This window comes from Taudactylus pleione, unplaced genomic scaffold (assembly GCF_031769625.1).
Source record: "Taudactylus pleione unplaced genomic scaffold, aTauple2 ptg001623l, whole genome shotgun sequence".
Classification (NCBI taxonomy): Eukaryota; Metazoa; Chordata; class Amphibia; order Anura; family Myobatrachidae; genus Taudactylus; species Taudactylus pleione.
Genome location: NW_028286020.1, coordinates 352,485 through 371,598, shown reverse-complemented (window position 1 = coordinate 371,598; position 19,114 = coordinate 352,485). Strand labels below are relative to the sequence as shown.

General features: G+C 46.7%; 1 protein-coding gene across 4 annotated transcripts in view; it reads left to right on the top strand.

Annotated features, from left to right (window-relative positions):
* The window catches only part of ATG2B (autophagy related 2B), a 106,146-nt gene that overhangs the window by 14,146 nt on the left and 72,886 nt on the right, over positions 1-19,114 (top strand). For all 4 annotated transcript variants that reach the window (XM_088464257.1, XM_088464256.1, XM_088464255.1 and 1 more), the window contains exons 6-12: positions 67-229; positions 3,245-3,424; positions 6,071-6,167; positions 9,172-9,354; positions 11,287-11,441; positions 14,102-14,204; positions 17,405-17,666. In XM_088464257.1, the coding sequence (XP_088320383.1) occupies positions 67-229; positions 3,245-3,424; positions 6,071-6,167; positions 9,172-9,354; positions 11,287-11,441; positions 14,102-14,204; positions 17,405-17,666 (1,143 nt within the window). The remainder of the gene's footprint in view (positions 1-66; positions 230-3,244; positions 3,425-6,070; positions 6,168-9,171; positions 9,355-11,286; positions 11,442-14,101; positions 14,205-17,404; positions 17,667-19,114) is intronic.

Sequence of the window (19,114 nt, the reverse complement as noted above, 5' to 3'; positions counted from 1 at the left end):
GCGTGGGGGGTTTGTGATCCGAAGTGGACACGTGTCTGACTAGCTGTCTGCGCTCTTCTCCTGCAGGACCGTGTACTCTGACGAGACGGTGGACGAGCAGTCGGGTATTAATGTGCATCGACCTTCAGCGTTCGCTCACAAGGTTCTCGAACTAAGTGGCGTTTCCTTCTTTTGGGATGAATTCCTGGCGTCTGCAAAATCCTCCCCTGTTTGTTCAACAGCAAAAGTGGTAATAAAAAGAGAAAATGTATTAAATGTATGTAATATTACGTGTACTAAATACATGCCTAAATGCTGTCGGCACATATGACCAGGTAGACTTTTTTTATATTTAAAAAAAAAAATCATGTTTACTGGGAATAAATTCTAAGTGTGTAGCTTGTAACTGAGGGCCTGATGCGATTTCAGACGCAGCGGATTTGCAAAAATATGCTAATGACTCGGCCACTGTCTTGTGTACAGAGACACCCACCGCTTGCAAACGATGCGATGTCGTCAAAGATTTCCCGGGCAAACGATCTAGTGCATACACACTGTGCAATCTTACAAACGACCAAACAATATATCGTACGTCGTTTGGCAGTTAGATTGTTAACTATACAATGTAACCATATCGCCTGATTGTCCGATAGTGCGTACACACTGCACGATCTGAGGGGAATCGTTAATGAGATTGACAGATCTTCCTGCCTGTACAAATGATCTGAAGATGCGATGAACGACAACGCTGGAGCATGCATAGTGCGGACACACGATTTGAACTATTTGGCCTTAAGATCCGCTGCTTACGTCCAAGAGACGCAACATCGGGAACATCAGTCGCGCACCAATTGCACCATCGGACTTTTAAGCCGCCCCATGGTGTCTCAGAATGTCTGTTTCGGCTAAGGGGCCAGTCCAACTGCGAACAAGATTGCAGTGGCTGACTAGGACACGCCCAGAAAACAGTGGCGACACGCCTGCGTCACTGCTTGTCACTTACTTTGCAAATAATTCCTCACTGCGTCCGCCGTTGCTAATCAGTTGCCGTGCATGCACAGTGAGGCATGCACTGCGGCAAAAAAAAATCGCCTCTTTGGCAACGCCCCACTAAAACAACCTGCCAGCCGCAGTGTCCCGCAGGTGGGAAAAATAGCAGTGGAGCGATCACTGCCGGTGAATAGATGCTTGGGGGTAGCCCGGCATGTCCCTAAGTGCCGGGCACACCCCCATGAGTCATGAAAAGGGGAGAGCGTCTTAAAAGACATCCCCCTTTTCTCATAGCCACACCCTCTTTTCGGGGACATGCCTACAGAGCGCGCAGGAGGGCCCATTCTAGGTCTGGCGCACTGCCCAGTGCCGGACCAAGAGTGAACACTAGTTGTATCTGTGGGTAGTCGCGGAAGCCTGATCTACCACTTCATACTGATGCCAGTGTCCGTAGGGCTAATCCGTGCAGCTCCGCCCACTGTTTTTTCCGTCCACATCTAGAACTGTCATCATTAGTGCTAGCACTTGCTTTATCTCATGGGGAGATGTGTTTAGTTTTTCTCTTCCTTTTTTTTTTTTTTTAAACCCTTAAGAGAATCATTGTGAGTCCATAGTAAATTCTAAGCGGAAGCCGGGAAGCACTGATTATGGTTTCTCACTGTAACACAGAGACCGGCAACTGTCAGTGGACCGGCCAGTTGGGATATAACTACGAGATATAGCTGTACTACCATGGGGCAGAAAAGGCACTGCACAGCTAGACACATGGTTACTTCCTGTTGCATGAAAGAGTTAAATGAGTGTGTGTGTGTTTTTTGTTTTCTTATTATATATTATTTTTTTCGTTGCTTTTAAGCATTGTCATGTGATCATTGTACAAATTGTATAAAATGCTTTTATCTCTCTGTATTACTGATTTATAAACGCTACAGGCCTGATTCAGAGTAACACACACAAGCGCAGCCGCATTGCCCTATATATGTCTTTGTGAGTGTAGGCGTCGTGTCACTTGCACCATCCCCGTAGTAGTTTTTGCAAGAGATCTGTCTGAAATAAAATGGATCTCTGAATACGCTCACCTGTGAATAGCCAGCATTCCCGCCTACATGCCCATAACACTGCCTCGGTACACTTATCCTGCATGCAGACTTCCAACTGCCGCTCACTTCCAGCCATTCAGCCGGCCGAAAATGGCTACAGCCCTGAGTCGCCCAGAGTAGCTGCAAGCTGCATATATTCGGCCTAGGCGCATACTTAGGGCCTGATTCGCAGATGGTCGCAGTGCTGATATTTATTCAGGTGGAGCGATTGCTAGTCATTGCTCATGTGTGCAAGCTGCACTGCACGCACGATTTGTTTGCGATTACACTGGCTCAGAGGATTAATTTGCAAAGTGAGTGACAGGTAGTCCTCGTTTGGGGGAGGTAATGGGGGATGGTTAGGCAAACGCTGGAGTGTTAGACCATTTAAATGCCGGTTCATGGGCGTGCATAAATTAGCCAGTGCGATGGCATACGCAGTTTGAGTACTAACTGCGTGCAACAAAGTTAACAATTTCTAAGCAAGGTCAGGGTTGCTGTAAATCTGCTTGAGGGACCGATGGTACTCGATGTTACCGATATTTATGAAGGTTTGCGAAGTATTACGGACGTGAGTTAGCAGTAGTGGGAGGCAGTGGGCGTCTCTATGCTGGCAATGCGACGGCTTTGCGATAACAATCATTAGCATGTTTTCGCAGCAGACCTGTGTGCGATTACGGAGCTGCGATGATCCATGATGAATCAGTCCCTTAGTGCGAACAATTTACGGATCTGTCAGTTAAGCGGACTTGCGTGCTAACCTCCATCAGGCCCAATTTGTACAGTTCTGGTTTTTATTTAGGATTTTGCTCAACAAGCAGGTCTCACATGGGGATATCTATTGCTGCATTCGTTCTTAAGGTCTGTCACAATAGACGACACTTCAGTAGTAATAGTACAACTACCTATTGAAGCACCGTCTAATGATACAGGACTTTGAGGCTGAAGGAGAAAAACTACAGAGAACAACTGTAGCTTAAAAAAAAATATATGGGCATTTAGTCATCAGAAACCCATAAAACCGTGCACGATTGTATTGGGAACTAATGCACTGCCCTTTCCTTCTGTGTTCTAAGGGGGGACATAGACTGAACTGAATTATTTTGTAATGACCTCAGAATATATTGGTTATAATACCGGGCACTGTAGAGATTATGGAAACTCTGTTATTTAATTTTTTATTTTTTTTTTGCAAGGAAACTGAGCCAAAACTGTCACCCAGCTGGAACCCCAAACCGGTGTTTGAGCCCCATCCGCAGTTCACTAGAAGTGTAACTGAAGTCACCCCCTCGGAGCCCGTGCAGATCGCAGCACTGGTCGGGAGAATTGAGCTGGGACTGATCCTAAAACAGAATGAAGTACTTCCTGGGGCAAAGGTCAGTTCCTTCTATACAACTATATAATGCTAATTGGTGCAGTTTAACCGTGAGATTACCAACAACTGGTGGAATGTGGTGAGCAAGCTTGTCAGACGTGTCTGGACGCCATGAAGTTTCTTTAGCCCAGTCGCAATGCGTGCTCACCGTGAGATAGAACTTACCACCTCAGCACATGTGCCGCCTATCCAAATTGAATTCCAATAAGGTGTTCATACGGAACTTGGATCGTTTTGAGCGTACACAGTGTTTTTAGGCCAGTTTGGACTGTCACTATCAAAATGGCCTACAAAATCAATTAGCAGTTTTGGTACAAGAGTGTACCTCTCAACAGTCCCAATTTCGGGGGAACAGTTCCACAGTTCCAACTTGCTGGCTGTGAAATGAGTGGGGTTTATACAAAAGCGGAGATTCACCAAGAAGATGGTGTTTTTTATGGATTTTAAGCTTGCACATGTAAATGATGGAGGTTTGAGTGATATATATATATATATATTTTTTTTTTTTTTTTTTTTTACATCGTAAGGGGTGACTCAGTTCTCGACGATGTGAGCGAATCTGTTCATTGCCGAGAATTACGGTAGAGTAACTTCAGATTTCCATACGCACCTCCATGGGAGAATATGTGATATTTGTGGCTGCGAAAGGGGAACTGTCCAACTTGCAGCCATCGCTAACAATTGCACATGCCCCTATTTTGTATAAAAACACGTCTGGTTATTTAGTTTGCTTGTCAGGCTATGACCAGCTGGACCGAATGTCAACAAATTCTTTCAAACTGCATATGCGGGCTTCCACAATTGCAGCAATGTTTGTATGTGTGTATGTTGTCATTGACCTGCTACACTGGCTGAGCACCTTCTTGCTGAACCGCTCATCATCGCATCTCAAGGCGGGTATCCACTTCCCGATTGCATGATAACGACATCGTTATTGTTTAATCGCTTATTAATAGTGTACAAATCGGGCAGCTTATTGTCAAAAATGACCAGCGATGCGCGCTCCCACTGGTCGTTTTTGACATCTATCATCACCCGAACATGCTGCCGATAACGACAGATTGGTTATGTTAGGGGATGAGGAAGGGTGCTTACATTGAACGACTGATTGTTCAGTGGGCCTGATTCTGACCCGCTCGCAAGCGGGTCGATGGTGCGCATGCGCACGACGGAGGTGGCTCCGTCGTGCACATGCGCGAGACCCGGCGAGCGACGGGGAATCCGTCGCTCAGGGTCTCGCACCAAAGGGGGCGTGCTGTCGATGGTGAGTGACAGCACGCCCCCTTTGGTGGGCGTGCCGGGGGCGTGGCTGCCAGACGGAGGCTTTCCCATGGGAACGCCTACCGTCTGGGTCCGGCCCCACTGACATCACTAGTGATGTCAGTGGGAGTGATTTTGGCTCTGATAGAGCCAAAAGCACTCCGGGCTTGCGGCAGACGAGACCCTACCACAAGGGTCTCATCGCAAGCCCGATGGTCGCGATGGTCTTGACCATCGCGACCATCAACATGGACGCTCGCTATAGCTGTGGGTGGTAACCCACAGCTAGGCGAGCGTCCATGAGGCCGCTCCAAGTTGAGGTTGGAGGGCCCTGATTCAGAGCGAGCGCTCTGGTCAGAGCGTCCGGCTCTGAATCAGGCCCAGTGTAGGCACAGCACAGACTGAAACGACTGCACGATTACAATGTCGTAATCGTGCAGTCGTTTCACAGTCTGCTAGTGGATACGCACCTTTAGGGGGAAATTCAATTAGAGGCAAAATTGGCCGTTTTCGCGGCTGATATGGCCGATTTTGCGGCCGATTTCGCCAATGATGTCGAAAAAACGGTCGATTTTCGCCTAAAAAGTGGACAAAACTTTTCTCCTGTCTAGGGCAGGCAAAAAAAATTTGAAAAACCCCTATTTTGGGGTAAAAATGTGGTGATTTCTTTCAGAACCCTTTGGACAGCCCCGCTAATGATACTTTTATACAAAAAAAATTTAGTAAATTGCGTACTTTGGTGAAAAACGACCACTGAAATTCGGTCAAAATTATAATTTTTTTCGTGAAAAATGCCTTTAACAATACTTTAAAGGCATTTTTCATGAAAAAATGTCTGGTATTTCGGAGGGCCGTAAGGATGCGTCAAGTTGTTTATTCATTGCACGTGCCTGACGCAGGTAGTGTTTTTAAAACCGCTAAAAAAATCTCCTGCGCCAGCTAGGTGCGATGTTTAAAACACTTAACGCATCCTTATGGCCCTCCAAAATACCAGACCCAATACATTAAACGCATTTGTCACGAAAAAAAATTGTTACCAATATTTTAGCGATCGTTTTTCGCCGAAGTACGCAAATTACGAAAAAATATATTGCTAAAGTATCATTACTGCGGCTGTCCAAAGGGTTCTGAAAGAAATCCCCACACTTTTACCCAAAAATAGGGATTTTGCTCATTTTTCCCCATATCTGAAAATGGAGACAAGTTTTCTCCATTTTTTTTTTTTTTTTCAATGAAAAATCGGTGATAAATTATCGCCGATAATTGAATCCGGCCCTTAGACGTAGATTTGGGAGTCGGCCCTTAGATTGTGGCCAACGTTTGGGCCGCGGTGATTTGTGAGTGTTTGTTGCTTTAATAACTAGACCAGATTTCTGATTTCCTTTAGCTGGATGTGGACGGCCGCATTGATTCCTTTCACGTCTTCCTCTCGCCGAGGCAAGTTCACCTCTTGCTGGATTTGATGTCAGCGATTGCCGGGCCAGGTAAGGAAAGCTGATCACCCGTGTTCTCTGGGAGCGCAGACCACGCTCAGGGCTGTTGGATAAATCACGCACTGACATTGTTATTTCAGCCCTGTCCTTTAGCTGACCCTTCCCTAAACATCTGTTCAATTTTATATTCTCTAATCTTCTTATGGTGTGTTAGCTGCAGGGCACCATTATGATTTGTTAATGGCATTCTATCTAACATGCTATGTATTTTTTTTTTTTAAACATTAATGCATGTGCCTTAATGGGATTCTATGCAAAAAGTGTATAATTTTATTTAAATTTAAGCACATTCTTATGTAGCATCATTTATTTTTTATGCCGTTTTAAAATCAGCTTGCATTATTTTTGGAATAAATGTCTTCATCCGATTTTGAATTTATGAAAGCAGCTCTTCTATAAATGCACACCGAAATTATACGCTAAAACAAATCCAAAGGTTATTGTAATGTGTGAGATGTTTCAGTCTGTCTGTAGGACACACGCTGTTGCCACTGGACAAATATTTGTAATGTCTTAGGCCATCTATAAGAGAGATTGATCATATGCTGTATGTGAGAAAACAATAATTCTCAATCAGACATCACTCATCTCCTGATATACTCTGTGCTGCTGGGGTCCCTGCTTCTCCCACTATATAACTTTCTGTCTGTGGCTTCCTGCTACCTCCATTCCCCTCCTCACATCATGTCACTGCCCCTGTCACATACAGCCCTGTCCTCACTAAGACCTCACTCATCTCCTGATATACTCTGTGCTGCTGGGGTCCCTGCTTCTCCCACTATATAACTTTCTGTCTGTGGCTTCCTGCTTTCTCTCTTCCTCTCCTTAAATCATGTTACTAGCCCTGTCCTCACTAACACGTCACTCATCTCCTGATATACTCTGTGCTGCGGGGGGGAATCTGCTCCTTCCACTATATAACTCTGTCATCATAGATTGCTACTAGATCACGATGATAGCTCACTACTGGTTTACTTGATAGCTCGCAAGCTGATCACCATGATAGATTGCTATCAGATTGCTACTAGATCGCAAGATCTATCACTATGAAAGATCACTACAAGATCACTGCGATAAGATCATTACAATAGAGAAGGGATATAATGGAACATCCCAGATGTTAAAAGAGCGCCCAATACACAAAAATCCCTACATGCTATTGCTACGATTGGTAAAATCCCGGATGATCTGTTGATTCATCCCTTTCAGCAAATAGTTGATTTGTATCACACTGACAAATGTCTAGTATTTATGATATTACGGTGTGATATCTGTAAGTGATGTGATTATCTTCCTAGAATTCGCAATTCAGGTTCTCCTAAATGAAAATGATTTGTGGAACATGTTCGTGTAGGTCAGGGGTGGGGAACCTTTTTTTTTTGTCAGAGGGCCTTTTTAATATATATAACCTTATTTGAGGGCCTGGTGCAGGCCACACCCTCTCCATGTGATGTCACACGGGGGCGGGGCCACAATCGCCTGTGATTACAGCAATGCCCGGAGCATCCTCAGCAGCTGTAAGGGCAGCGGTGTGACCGTCTGACGCGTCCTAAGGATGCTGCAGATGGCACTGCTGCATAGATTCTGGCTGCAGGGTACCAATCTATATAGTGGTGTAGGTGTTTCATGAACCTTAGTATGTCAGCTCTCACTCCACCCTCAGCACTATCTATGCCACCTTGTCTACTAGTCCCCTCTACTGTGCACTCCCCCTTAGCTTGTGTGCAGGCTCATCACGTGCCGAAGTGCTTACCTGCCACTTACCGCCTCTTGCCCTACACCATAATGAGTTACCCTGCCCTCGCCCCATGTCCTCTTCCTACCTAGTCTGTCATTTTATTGCTGTATGTTTTTCCCAGATCTATTAACTGTGTCTTGTACTTATGACATTGTCGAGTTATGGTGCGTACACACGGGACGATTTTTTGGACGACTGAAAGAAAACGACGTCGTTATCGTTCAGTCGTCAAAAAAATCGTTCAGTTTTTGGCCAAAAACGATGGACGATAACTACCAAGGTGCGCTCCCGTTGGTAGTTGCCGTTCATCGCCCGAACCTCCCGTCCAACCTGACGATAATGTCAGGTTGGACATGTTCGGGGATGAGGGAGGGAGCCCGGCACTGAATGAAATTGTTCTTGATTTCGCTCAGTGTTTGTGCCGCTGACACTCGGGAAGATGTAGTTCATGGAACAAATCCTCCCGTGTGTACGCACCTGAACACTGTTACTATGATTTCTCCATGTATGGTGCCGCAGAAACTGTGGTGGCACCTAAAAAAAATAAAAAAATGATTTGTAATAATTATATACACTTTATTCATTCACTAGATCACATGAAATTGTGCATAGTTTAAATCAGGGATGGGGAACCTCAGGCCCGGGGGCCATATAAGGCCCCCGGAATCATTTGGTCTGGCCCTCTGAGCTATTTTCTGGTAGCCTCATCTGGCTAGAAGGGTACCTAGAATGTCACCCTGCAGCCAGAATCTATGCAGCATTGCCGTCTGGAGCGTCCTTAGGACACAGTCACACCGCTGTCCTTACAGCTCCCCGGAGCATCCTCAGGATGTTCTGGGCATTGCTGTAATGGCCGACGATTGTGGCCACCGTCTGACATCACACAGAGAGAGGGCGTGGTCTGCATCGGGGCCCACAAATAATGTTCTACATATCAAAATGGCCCTCGGCAGAAATTTTTTTTTCCCCACCCCTGGTTTAAATAATAGACGGGTTACTTGGAAGTCCCACCTATTACCACGTTAAGACCACCCCCTTCAATAATTTCTATACTTATCTCCTGATAAGCTGCTGATTGCTGTCTTGGATACTGTACATACTGAGAGCGGGGAGACAATACGTTTTTATTACGTGTTGCTATCATACATTTTGCTCATTTGATTACATCGGGATATTTGCATGTATAGGAGCGCCTTTCCGTACAGGAAGATGCAGACCAAATCCCAATGTTATATACCTTTTATGTGATGCTTTCAGAGACCTCCAGCCGGGCAGGGAGGTCCAGGAGAGACCGCAAGAGTCGCCCAATGCAACAAGAGGATGAGTTTCGCCTCCAGATGGAGTTGAAACGGTATCTGAAGAAGGAGGACTTGCCTGGGGGGGTGTCTGCCGATCACAGCTTCTATGAGAGCGACACGGCAAAGACCCCCTCTAGCCATGGTAAGGAGCGCCCTGCGCAGTTTGTGCATGTGATCGTTTTAACCGCATTGCTCGATTTACCTCTTGAGTAATGGGCCCTTTGTGTTTCCCTGGCCCATTAGAGGATGACTAAAACCAAAAACAATCTATTCTTCTGCGGTCTATGTAGCGTGAGATAATGTACAGCTAGCTACAGTGGCTATATATATACATCTATGTAGAGTGAGATAATGTACAGCTAGCTACAGTGGCTATATATACATCTATGTAGAGTGAGATAATGTACAGCTAGCTACAGTGGCTATATATACATCTATGTAGAGTGAGATAATGTACAGCTAGCTACAGTGGCTATATATACATCTATGTAGAGTGAGATAATGTACAGCTAGGTACAGTGGCTATATATACATCTATGTAGAGTGAGATAATGTACAGCTAGGTACAGTGGCTATATATACATCTATGTAGAGTGAGATAATGTACAGCTAGGTACAGTGGCTATATATACATCTATGTAGAGTGAGATAATGTACAGCTAGGTACAGTGGCTATATATACATCTATGTAGAGTGAGATAATGTACAGCTTGGTACAGTGGCTATATATACATCTATGTAGCGTGAGATAATGTACAGCTAGGTACAGTGGCTATATATACATCTATGTAGCGTGAGATAATGTACAGCTAGCTACAGTGGCTATATATACATCTATGTTATGCCTGAAACAAGAATCGCTCAATGCACTTTCCTGTCGCATCTGTCTGTACTCAATTATTGAAATAGAGGGGGCACTCTTAGAACACCTTTTATTTATAGATGAGTAACATATCTATAGCCGCAGATGTAGCATAGCGAAACGCGGAGGGAGGTAAAGCTGTGGCCGCTGCTATCGGAACCTTTTCTTCACAGATTTGTTACTTTGTCGCACACAGATGTAACTACCACACGCCCCAGCGGTCAGATTACTCTAACAATGTCGTTTTGTTGCTTGTTATCGTTTTAGCAGTGCGAGTAAGACGCACATTCTGAGACCGAAGACGCTTAGCGCGTTTAAGTCGCACGGTCTGTTACGCACCAAGCGCTGCTACAGCAAACGTGGTATGAGTACACATCTACCGATGTGTCCACATACATCTTCCTTGTGTATTAAACAGCTCTTCTAGTGGCGCTGAGCGTCTTCCCGTGCATCTTTTTCCCTTCAAATGCATCTTATCTGTAAAGTGATGTGAATAGGTCACACAAGCAGCTTCTGCCGATTAGAATGATACGCGGCATGCCTATGTTCTGTGTGCGACTACGGCTGTATCTGCATGAGAAATGGTACGTTAGTGTGTGACATAGCATTTCGCATGCAGATACACTCGCAGCCGCGCACAGAATATAGGCATGCCGCGTATCATTCTAATCGGCAGAAGCTGCTTGTGTGACCTATTCACATCACTTTACAGATAAGATGCATTTGAATGTAAAAAGCTACACAGAAATATGCTTGGCGCTATGAGTTGCACAGCGCTGTTGCGTCATGTTTAAAGTAACTTGTAGCGCATGGAGGTAGGATGTATGTGGACACATCTATATATAAAGTGTCATTTGAAATAGGTGAAAGACCAAAGCTTCCTACATGTAACAATTGCCTCATGAACCCTCTCTGAATGAAGCAAGTGTTTTGTGTTGTGATGATACAGCCTTTGCCCTAATAACACAATATACTGTAACACATCGCACACTATGCGACCTGGCTGCAAATTCCCTTCATTAGTTCCTCCATTAATTCCAGCTGTTCTGTTTTCTCCTAAAGTTCTGCTCAGCTCATCCCCAGCGATGGTGAGAGCGAGGAGACGTTGGGGCTGTGTTATCTATGTCATGTTTTTGTCGTCGCTTCTGTTCTTTTTACTTATTATGTGTTATGACGCTGTAGATGTTTAAAACCAGCTTTCTCCCCGTTTAGATGAAGAAGTCTTCTTCTCAATGGCCGATATGGACATGTCCCACAGTCTGTCTTCTCTCCCCCCGCTTGGAGAGCCACCAACCGTGGATTTAGACCTGTCACTTAGTAGCACATATACAACGTCTCCTATCGGGTCTCCACAAGGGGGCACTGTGGTAAGTCCAGCTTGTGTTGCCCATGCTGCATTACTTGTTTGGCTAATATGGCTGATTTAAAGTTTGTTGTTGGCGCATCTGGCGCCCAACGTAAACAGGGGCACAGAGAGGGGAGGGCAGGTACTAATTACCCAGGCTTTTTGGAGGTGCCTGGGTCCGCCGCTGCCCCCCGCCTTCCTCTTTCTTACCTGCAGCGTGTGCTGGGGTGCAGTGGAACCAAGGAGACTGCTAGAAAGATATACTGTAAGCCATTCTAGAAAAAATTATAACTTCATTTATTTAATTTTTTTATATCAGTCTTTTGCTCAATCCCAGTTAAAGTGACACCCTCCACTAACAGTGTGTGTTTTATAAATTTGTATTTAATTAGTTTAAATATTGAGAGTAGACTATATTAGTGTTGCAGGATGTTACCCCTATAATGATGGTGTCACATGGAAAAACTTTTCTGCTGAGCTTGTTAAAAATATGGCGATGAGTAGTCTTCATTCTAGCACCGAGCACCTGTCACAACCCGTGCAGTACCACTTTCCTGCCTGAGGTGTCGCTCTCTGCTCTGGTGCTTCTAGCACACTCAGCTAAGACATCAAACTGCTAAGATATAGACCGGTGTGTGCTAGAAGCACCAGAGCAGCGAGCGACGCCCCAGGCAGGAAAAAGGAGCTGCACGGGTTGTGACAGGTGCAGGGTGCTAGAATGAACACTAAATGAGTTTTGCCTGTCAATGAAAACAGATTTCCATTACACCTCCTTACCGTCATCACAGAGCGATAGTATAAAGGAAAGACAATCTGGGTGCCTCTGGCACCAAAACAATGATATTTTGAAATGATAAATGTTATATAAATTGCAGTAGATGTGATGACATATGACTTGGGTAAAGTTCCTATCACAATGCAGTCACAAGTAAGTATTATGTAAGTGGATGCCTATAGGCGCCAGCAGGGGGCACTGTTGAGGACTGCAGAGCAGCCGTGTGGAGTGGAGTGAAATGAAGCCGCAGTCTATAGAGAAGTTCATAGGAAACTGTGGAGCGGGTCAAGTGCAAAATAGCCAGAACGCAGTGGAGTCGCACAGTAGCGTAACCCTGCAGCTGGACGATCCAAGCACACACAGGCTGGGATTCATTGGAACCGCACAGCAGCGTGACCCTGCAGCTTGATGATCTATGCACTGACAGGCCGGGGCGCCATGGAGCCGCACAGCAGCGTGACCCTGCAGCTTGATGATCTAAGCACTGATAGGCCGGGGCGCCATAGAGCCGCACAGCAGCGTGACCCTGCAGCTTGATGATCTAAGCACTGATAGGCCGGGACGCCATGGAGCCGCACAGCAGCGTGACCCTGCAGCTGGATGATCCAAGCACACACAGGCTGGGATTCATTGGAGCCGCACAGCAGCGTGACCCTGCAGCTTGATGATCTATGCACTGACAGGCCGGGGCGCCATGGAGCCGCACAGCAGCGTGACCCTGCAGCTTGATGATCTAAGCACTGATAGACCGGGGCGCCATAGAGCCGCACAGCAGCGTGACCCTGCAGCTTGATGATCTAAGCACTGATAGGCCGGGACGCCATGGAGCCGCACAGCAGCGTGACCCTGCAGCTGGACGATCCAAGCACACACAGGCTGGGATTCATTGGAACCGCACAGCAGCGTGACCCTGCAGCTTGATGATCTAAGCACTGACAGGCCGGGGCGCCATGGAGCCGCACAGCAGCGTGACCCTGCAGCTTGGATGATCCACGCACTGACAGGCCGGGGCACCATGGAGCCGCACAGCAGTGTGACCCTGCAGCTTGATGATCTAAGCACTGACAGGCCGGGGCGCCATGGAGCCGCACAGCAGCGTGACCCTGCAGCTGGATGATCCAAGCACAGACAGGCCGGGACACGGTGGAGCCGCACAGCATTGTGACCCTGCAGCTTGATGATCTAAGCACTGATAGGCCGGGACGCCATGGAGCCGCACAGCAGCGCGACCCTGCAGCTGGACGGTCCAAGCACAGACAGGCCTGGACGCAGCGGAGCTGCACAGTAGCGTAAACCCTACAGTAGGATAATCTAAGCACAGACAGGCCAGGACACAGTAGAGCCGCACAGCAGCATGACATGGGAGCAGGATGATCGAAGCACAGACAGGCCGGGACACCGTGAGACTGAAGTAGCGAGGAATCGTTCAATGGTAATCCAGAGAGACCAGGAGCTAGTAGCACTGTAACTTAAGGCTAATTGCCCTAAATATGGACCTGGCAGGTGATGTCAGCGGAGGGTACTGGAGGCCTTCATAACGAGTTACACACTGCGGGACCCGGATGCTGATAGCCTCCCCGAGCATACCCGGGGTGCCATGGAAGTAAACTGTCTGTCTTAATCAGATGCCCTAACAATGTAACCACATTCAGGTGTGACCTCATTGGTGCTCTGTCTAATTTGATTGGAGACTTGGCACACTTGGCACAACCACAAAATGAGCAAGACCCCTGAGAAAGGGAAAAGGGGGAAACCTATGCGACTGCTTGTAGCCTGAACAGGTCTATTAGTAGTGGGTGCATTTTCTTGTACCGGTTGCAGTTCCATAAAGAAAACATTACAGGTTGCTTTTATCATATTTTATTCCAGACTTGTATCGGTGTTTTGCTTTGTGTTTTTATTTGCAGACGACGTGGGGTGACTATCATGAGCACCTCAGGCTGGAAGAGACCGTTGCACGAGGGGCTTCTTTCAAACCCAGCATGAACCAAAACTGCCTAAGGAGAACCTGTAAGTCGCATATATTTATTCACATACTTATGTTTACTGGGTGTGTAGCAGAACTTCTATACAAGCACGGCATGGAGGAAAAACAAAATGATTCTCAAAAAATTGCATCGTTTCAAAGTAAAACACAAGTCCTCGAGTAAAACCGTTTTAACAGTCTGTTTAAAAATATGAAAAGAAATAAAATTTGATATATAAAATACAATACAACAAACACACTCCACGTCTCGCATTAGTCATTTGAACGGTTTATGTCTCGCATCTGCGCACCATGCGACAAACGTCAGAATAGCGTGCTGGGTTCTGAAAGTCCAGAGATTTCGTCGAGTTAGCAGATAAATTATAAAGCGGCAATATTCAGTAAGGCAAAACCAACTGGGGTTTACCTTGCTAAGCATTGCCACTTTACATTTACCTGTAAACTTTCCGAAATCTTCGGACTTTCAGAATCCCAAACCCTATTATATTTGCCCTATGGTGGGCAGATGCAAGAGACTCAAAACAGTTGAAAAGGTGAATGCGAGACGTGAAGGGTGAGAGAGGAGATAGCTTCCTATAATGAGGCCAGAGGGAGATGATGGATTAGGCAGGTTCAAAGACCTTTATGTACAAATGCTCACGGCGACACCAATTAAACCTGGCATTGATTGACGTTTCACGTATTGGCACGAAGTTCCAATATTTAGTACACCATTACATGAGGAGCTTGATGCATCCCTGTTGGTGTTGAATATAGGAATGTGAAGAGGTTCTTGTTTTTTTAGATTGTAATTGTTATGAGATATGATGTGAAAGCGACAGAGAGACAAGGGATGGGGGAGGCCTGGTCTGATGACGTGACCAGTGAGCACACCAAAAGCTGGAAGTCAGTAGGTAGAGCGGTTGGGACATTTTAAGAGAGTTGACAATGGTGCTTGACATTCTGAGGCAGCAGAAAAACACTATAGCATGTGTCCCAGTTATGAAGGGAAGATTTTGAGGTTGAGATGAGTGACTGAGTTATAGCCATGGGCTGGGAACAGGAAGACTTGTGCCGTAGCTTGTCCACCTGAGGAGGTAAGGTCATAGCTTTGCGTTTATGGACTTGCAGAGTATGTCTTGTTCTTGATAAGGACAAGTTTTTTTCTCTGGTGTCCATATCTATATATTCCGAAGATCAATGGTAAGAATGTGGTTTATGTTTGCAGTATATTTATTGTGATAAATGACTAGCTCATCAACTTAGAGCATGATACGCCATAGAGCAGCAAGCTCTTAATGAAGACTGTGAGAAGCCAGGGACCCCAGATTGTTCTCAGGGGAACTCTAACATGAATGGAGGAGAAGTTGGAATGTACAGTCTGTTACTTATCAGGCAGCTTTCAGGCCGAACTGTTACATCTGCAACAAACCAAGGGCTGGTCATTTATCAGGCAGAAGGGTGTGTCACCAAATCCAGTACCTTTGTGAAATCAATGAAACCAGCACCTGTTTGTCCTGGGAAGTACAGATTTAATTGAGGACCGTGGCGGTGCTAGTTTGTGGAGGACCATGGCGGTGCTAGTTTGAGGAGGACCATGGCGGTGCTAGCTTGAGGAGGACCATGGCGGTGCTAGCTTGAGGAGGACCATGGCGGTGCTAGCTTGAGGAGGACCATGGCGGTGCTAGCTTGAGGAGGACCATGGTGGTGCTAGCTTGAGGAGGACCATGGTGGTGCTAGCTTGAGGAGGACCATGGTGGTGCTAGCTTGAGGAGGACCATGGCGGTGCTAGTTTGAGGAGGACCATGACGGTGCTAGCTTGAGGAGGACCATGGCGGTGCTAGCTTGAGGAGGACCATGGCGGTGCTAGTTTGAGGAGGACCATGGCGGTGCTAGTTTGAGGAGGACCATGGCGGTGCTAGTTTGAGGAGGACCATGGCGGTGCTAGTTTGAGGAGGACCATGGCGGTGCTGTTGTGGCCTTTGCAGAAGGCATCTTGTGAGCATGATACAGTATATGGGTGAGATTCTGTAGATATATTGAGCGGTAACACGTTTCCAGGAGGGTACAAAGCATACAGAGAATTGCTATGGGACGGTTATTCTTGATGTTTACTGAACCTCCTGTTTTCTGAATTAGGGTAATGTTGGCTGTTTTCCATATGTCAGGCACTGGGGCATGACACAATAGAGAATAACCATTTTGTCTAGGGAGGGGGACATTATGATGAGAAGGAGCTTAAAGAAGCCTTGTCTGCAGACTATCAGATCTGGTGCTGATATTGTCAAGAGAAGATTGTAGCAGCTTTAGAACCTGAACCCTTGAAATACTTTTGGGGGGAGCCTTTATATGAGTGCGCTTTCTAGGTATATCTGTAATAATGTGTAAACAATATTTTAAAGTGTATTTTACATAGCTAATTAGAGCACTCCGTTATCTACCCATTTGCAATTGTTGAAATTTGTATTGTGACCATGACTTCAGACTATAGGATAAAAGGCAGGGGGGGGGAGCCAAGACTTCATGACAACTTCTTACAGTGCCAAAGCTCCTACAGCCACCTCCATTGTGTGTTGCCATAGCTAATATCTATATTGAGTCATGCATGTGCACAGAAGCTGAACTGAGGGCCTGATTCAGAGCCGGACGCTCTGACCAGAGCGCTCGCTCTGAATCAGGGCCCTCCTCCCTCAACTTGGAGCGGCCTCATGGACGCTCGCATAGCTGTGGGTTTCCACCCACAGCTATAGCGAGCGTCCATGATGATGGTCGCGATGGTCAAGACCATCGGGCTTGCGACGAGACCCTGCGGTAGGGTCTCGGTGACCGCAAGCCATGGAGTGATTTTGGCTCGATCAGATCCAAAATCACTTCGACTGACATCACTAGTGATGTCAGTGGGGCCGGATTCAGACGGTAGGCGTTCCCATGGGAACGCCTCCGTCTCGCAGCCATGCCCCCGGCACGCCCACCAAAGGGGGCGTGCAGTCACTCACCATCGACAGCACGCCCCTTATTGTGCGAGACCCATAACGACTGCTTGGCCGTCGTTATTCGGGTCTCGCGCATGCGCACGACGGAGCTCCCTCCGTCATGTGCAATTCGGCACCATCGACCCGCTTGCGAGCGTCCTGCGCTCGCAAGCGGGTCTGAATCAGCCCCAGAGCCTGTTATACATTAGCTATATGTTAGGTGTATTATTAAATGAGAATACGCATACAATATAATTCTTTCTGCATTACAGCACTGCCAACCCGATCTGTTTGTGTGGACGAATCTAGACCCGAGCTTGTATTCAGAATGCTGGTGGGCTCATTGTCTATCTCAGTGCTTCACATCGACCCGCTGCCACCGACGGAGACCACGTCCAACCCTAACCCACTGACGCCCCTGTCACTTAGCTTCTTCAGCCGCATCGACGCCCTGGATCCGCAGACCTTTGCACAAAGCGACTTTCCCTCGTTACGGAATATTTTCGCAGAGGCCTGCACACTTGATCACCTTAGGTATTAATGATCCTCTTCATATTGCATTGGTGCTTTGCATGCTGATGTACAGAACATGGTTCGGTGACACGCACATCGTGACGCTTAGATGACTATTGCAGAGCAACAAACCTACAGTACATGTTGATCTAATATAAAAAGGTATTTTGTGACAATCATACACATACAGTAGAGTAGATTTAATAAAAGTTCTCATTGCAGTAAAAATGCAGAAAGGTTATTTTAAGTTGGGGGCATTTTAATGTGCTCACCAATAGTATTGCTTTACAGCAGCTGCCTGGCACTGTGCTGCTTCTTCATTTTCTGTCACCTACAATTCCTAAGTCGTCTTCCATTGCCGTTTCTCCCCATTCTATTGCATTTAGGGCCTGATTCAGACCCGCTCGCTAGATGCGTCCGCTCGCACCCAGCGTATGCAAATTCGGAACACACCTAGCAAGGCAGGCGATCGCACGGCACGCAAGACTAAGTCTTGGCGTGCGATCGCTTTGTGTGCGCAGACGCCCACCAGCCTGTCTTAAGACGCCCACTTGTGCACGTCATCTCCAGGAAGTGTATGCAACCATCGGAAGCGAACGCAGCGCTTGAGGTTGACTATAGCCTACCACAAGCACTGCGAGCACTTCAGTGTAAAATTCAACCAGGTGACGTGTCCTATGATGCTGCCTTTTAATTATGCACGCCTCTGAAATGGCGTTGAAACACTCAGGCACACCTCCACTCCCCCTTTTTTAGTGGCCTACCCCTGTCACCACCCACAAACGTCTTCTACAGTCACTCACTCTGCTGGGCAGTCTTTGCTGGGCGAGCGAACGCTTCCTGGTCGCTCGGAGCAGTTCGCGCACTGCAATGCATGCGCACATTGCTAAACATCGCCAGCGACGAGCGAACGCTTGCTAGCGAACGGGTCTGAATCAGGCCCTTAATGTGTAAACAGCCTATTTGCTACCATGGCCTAGATGCGCAACCCAACATTTATCTACATTAAGGGTTTAATTCAAGTAGAGGGCATAATGCAGGGATGCGTGAATATTTGCCATATAGGACCCGCTGAATTGCTGCAAAGTTGCACATTTTTGGGCGCACCTCTCTGGGGGACAAGCAGAAGTCTGCTATGTCGGTGCGATGCTGACTCGCTGTCCAGGACACAATCCGCACCTAATTGAATGGCGTACTAAATGTCATTTGCCAGGTTGTGACCCAGTTAGCCTTTTTTTTGTGTAAGTCGTACTATAGGAAGCCATTACCTATTCTGCGTTAACAACACTACACCGCTTAGTACCCTTAGTAAATATGCACACCTTACATTCTATGTCATCTACAAAGTCATTAATAAAAAGAGCGTGGCCCAGTACTGATCCATATGGTACGTCATTTAATACGTAACTTCACCCCAAGCTGAGTACATTACGTTTATTACTACTGTATACTTTGTCATCTGTCCTTCA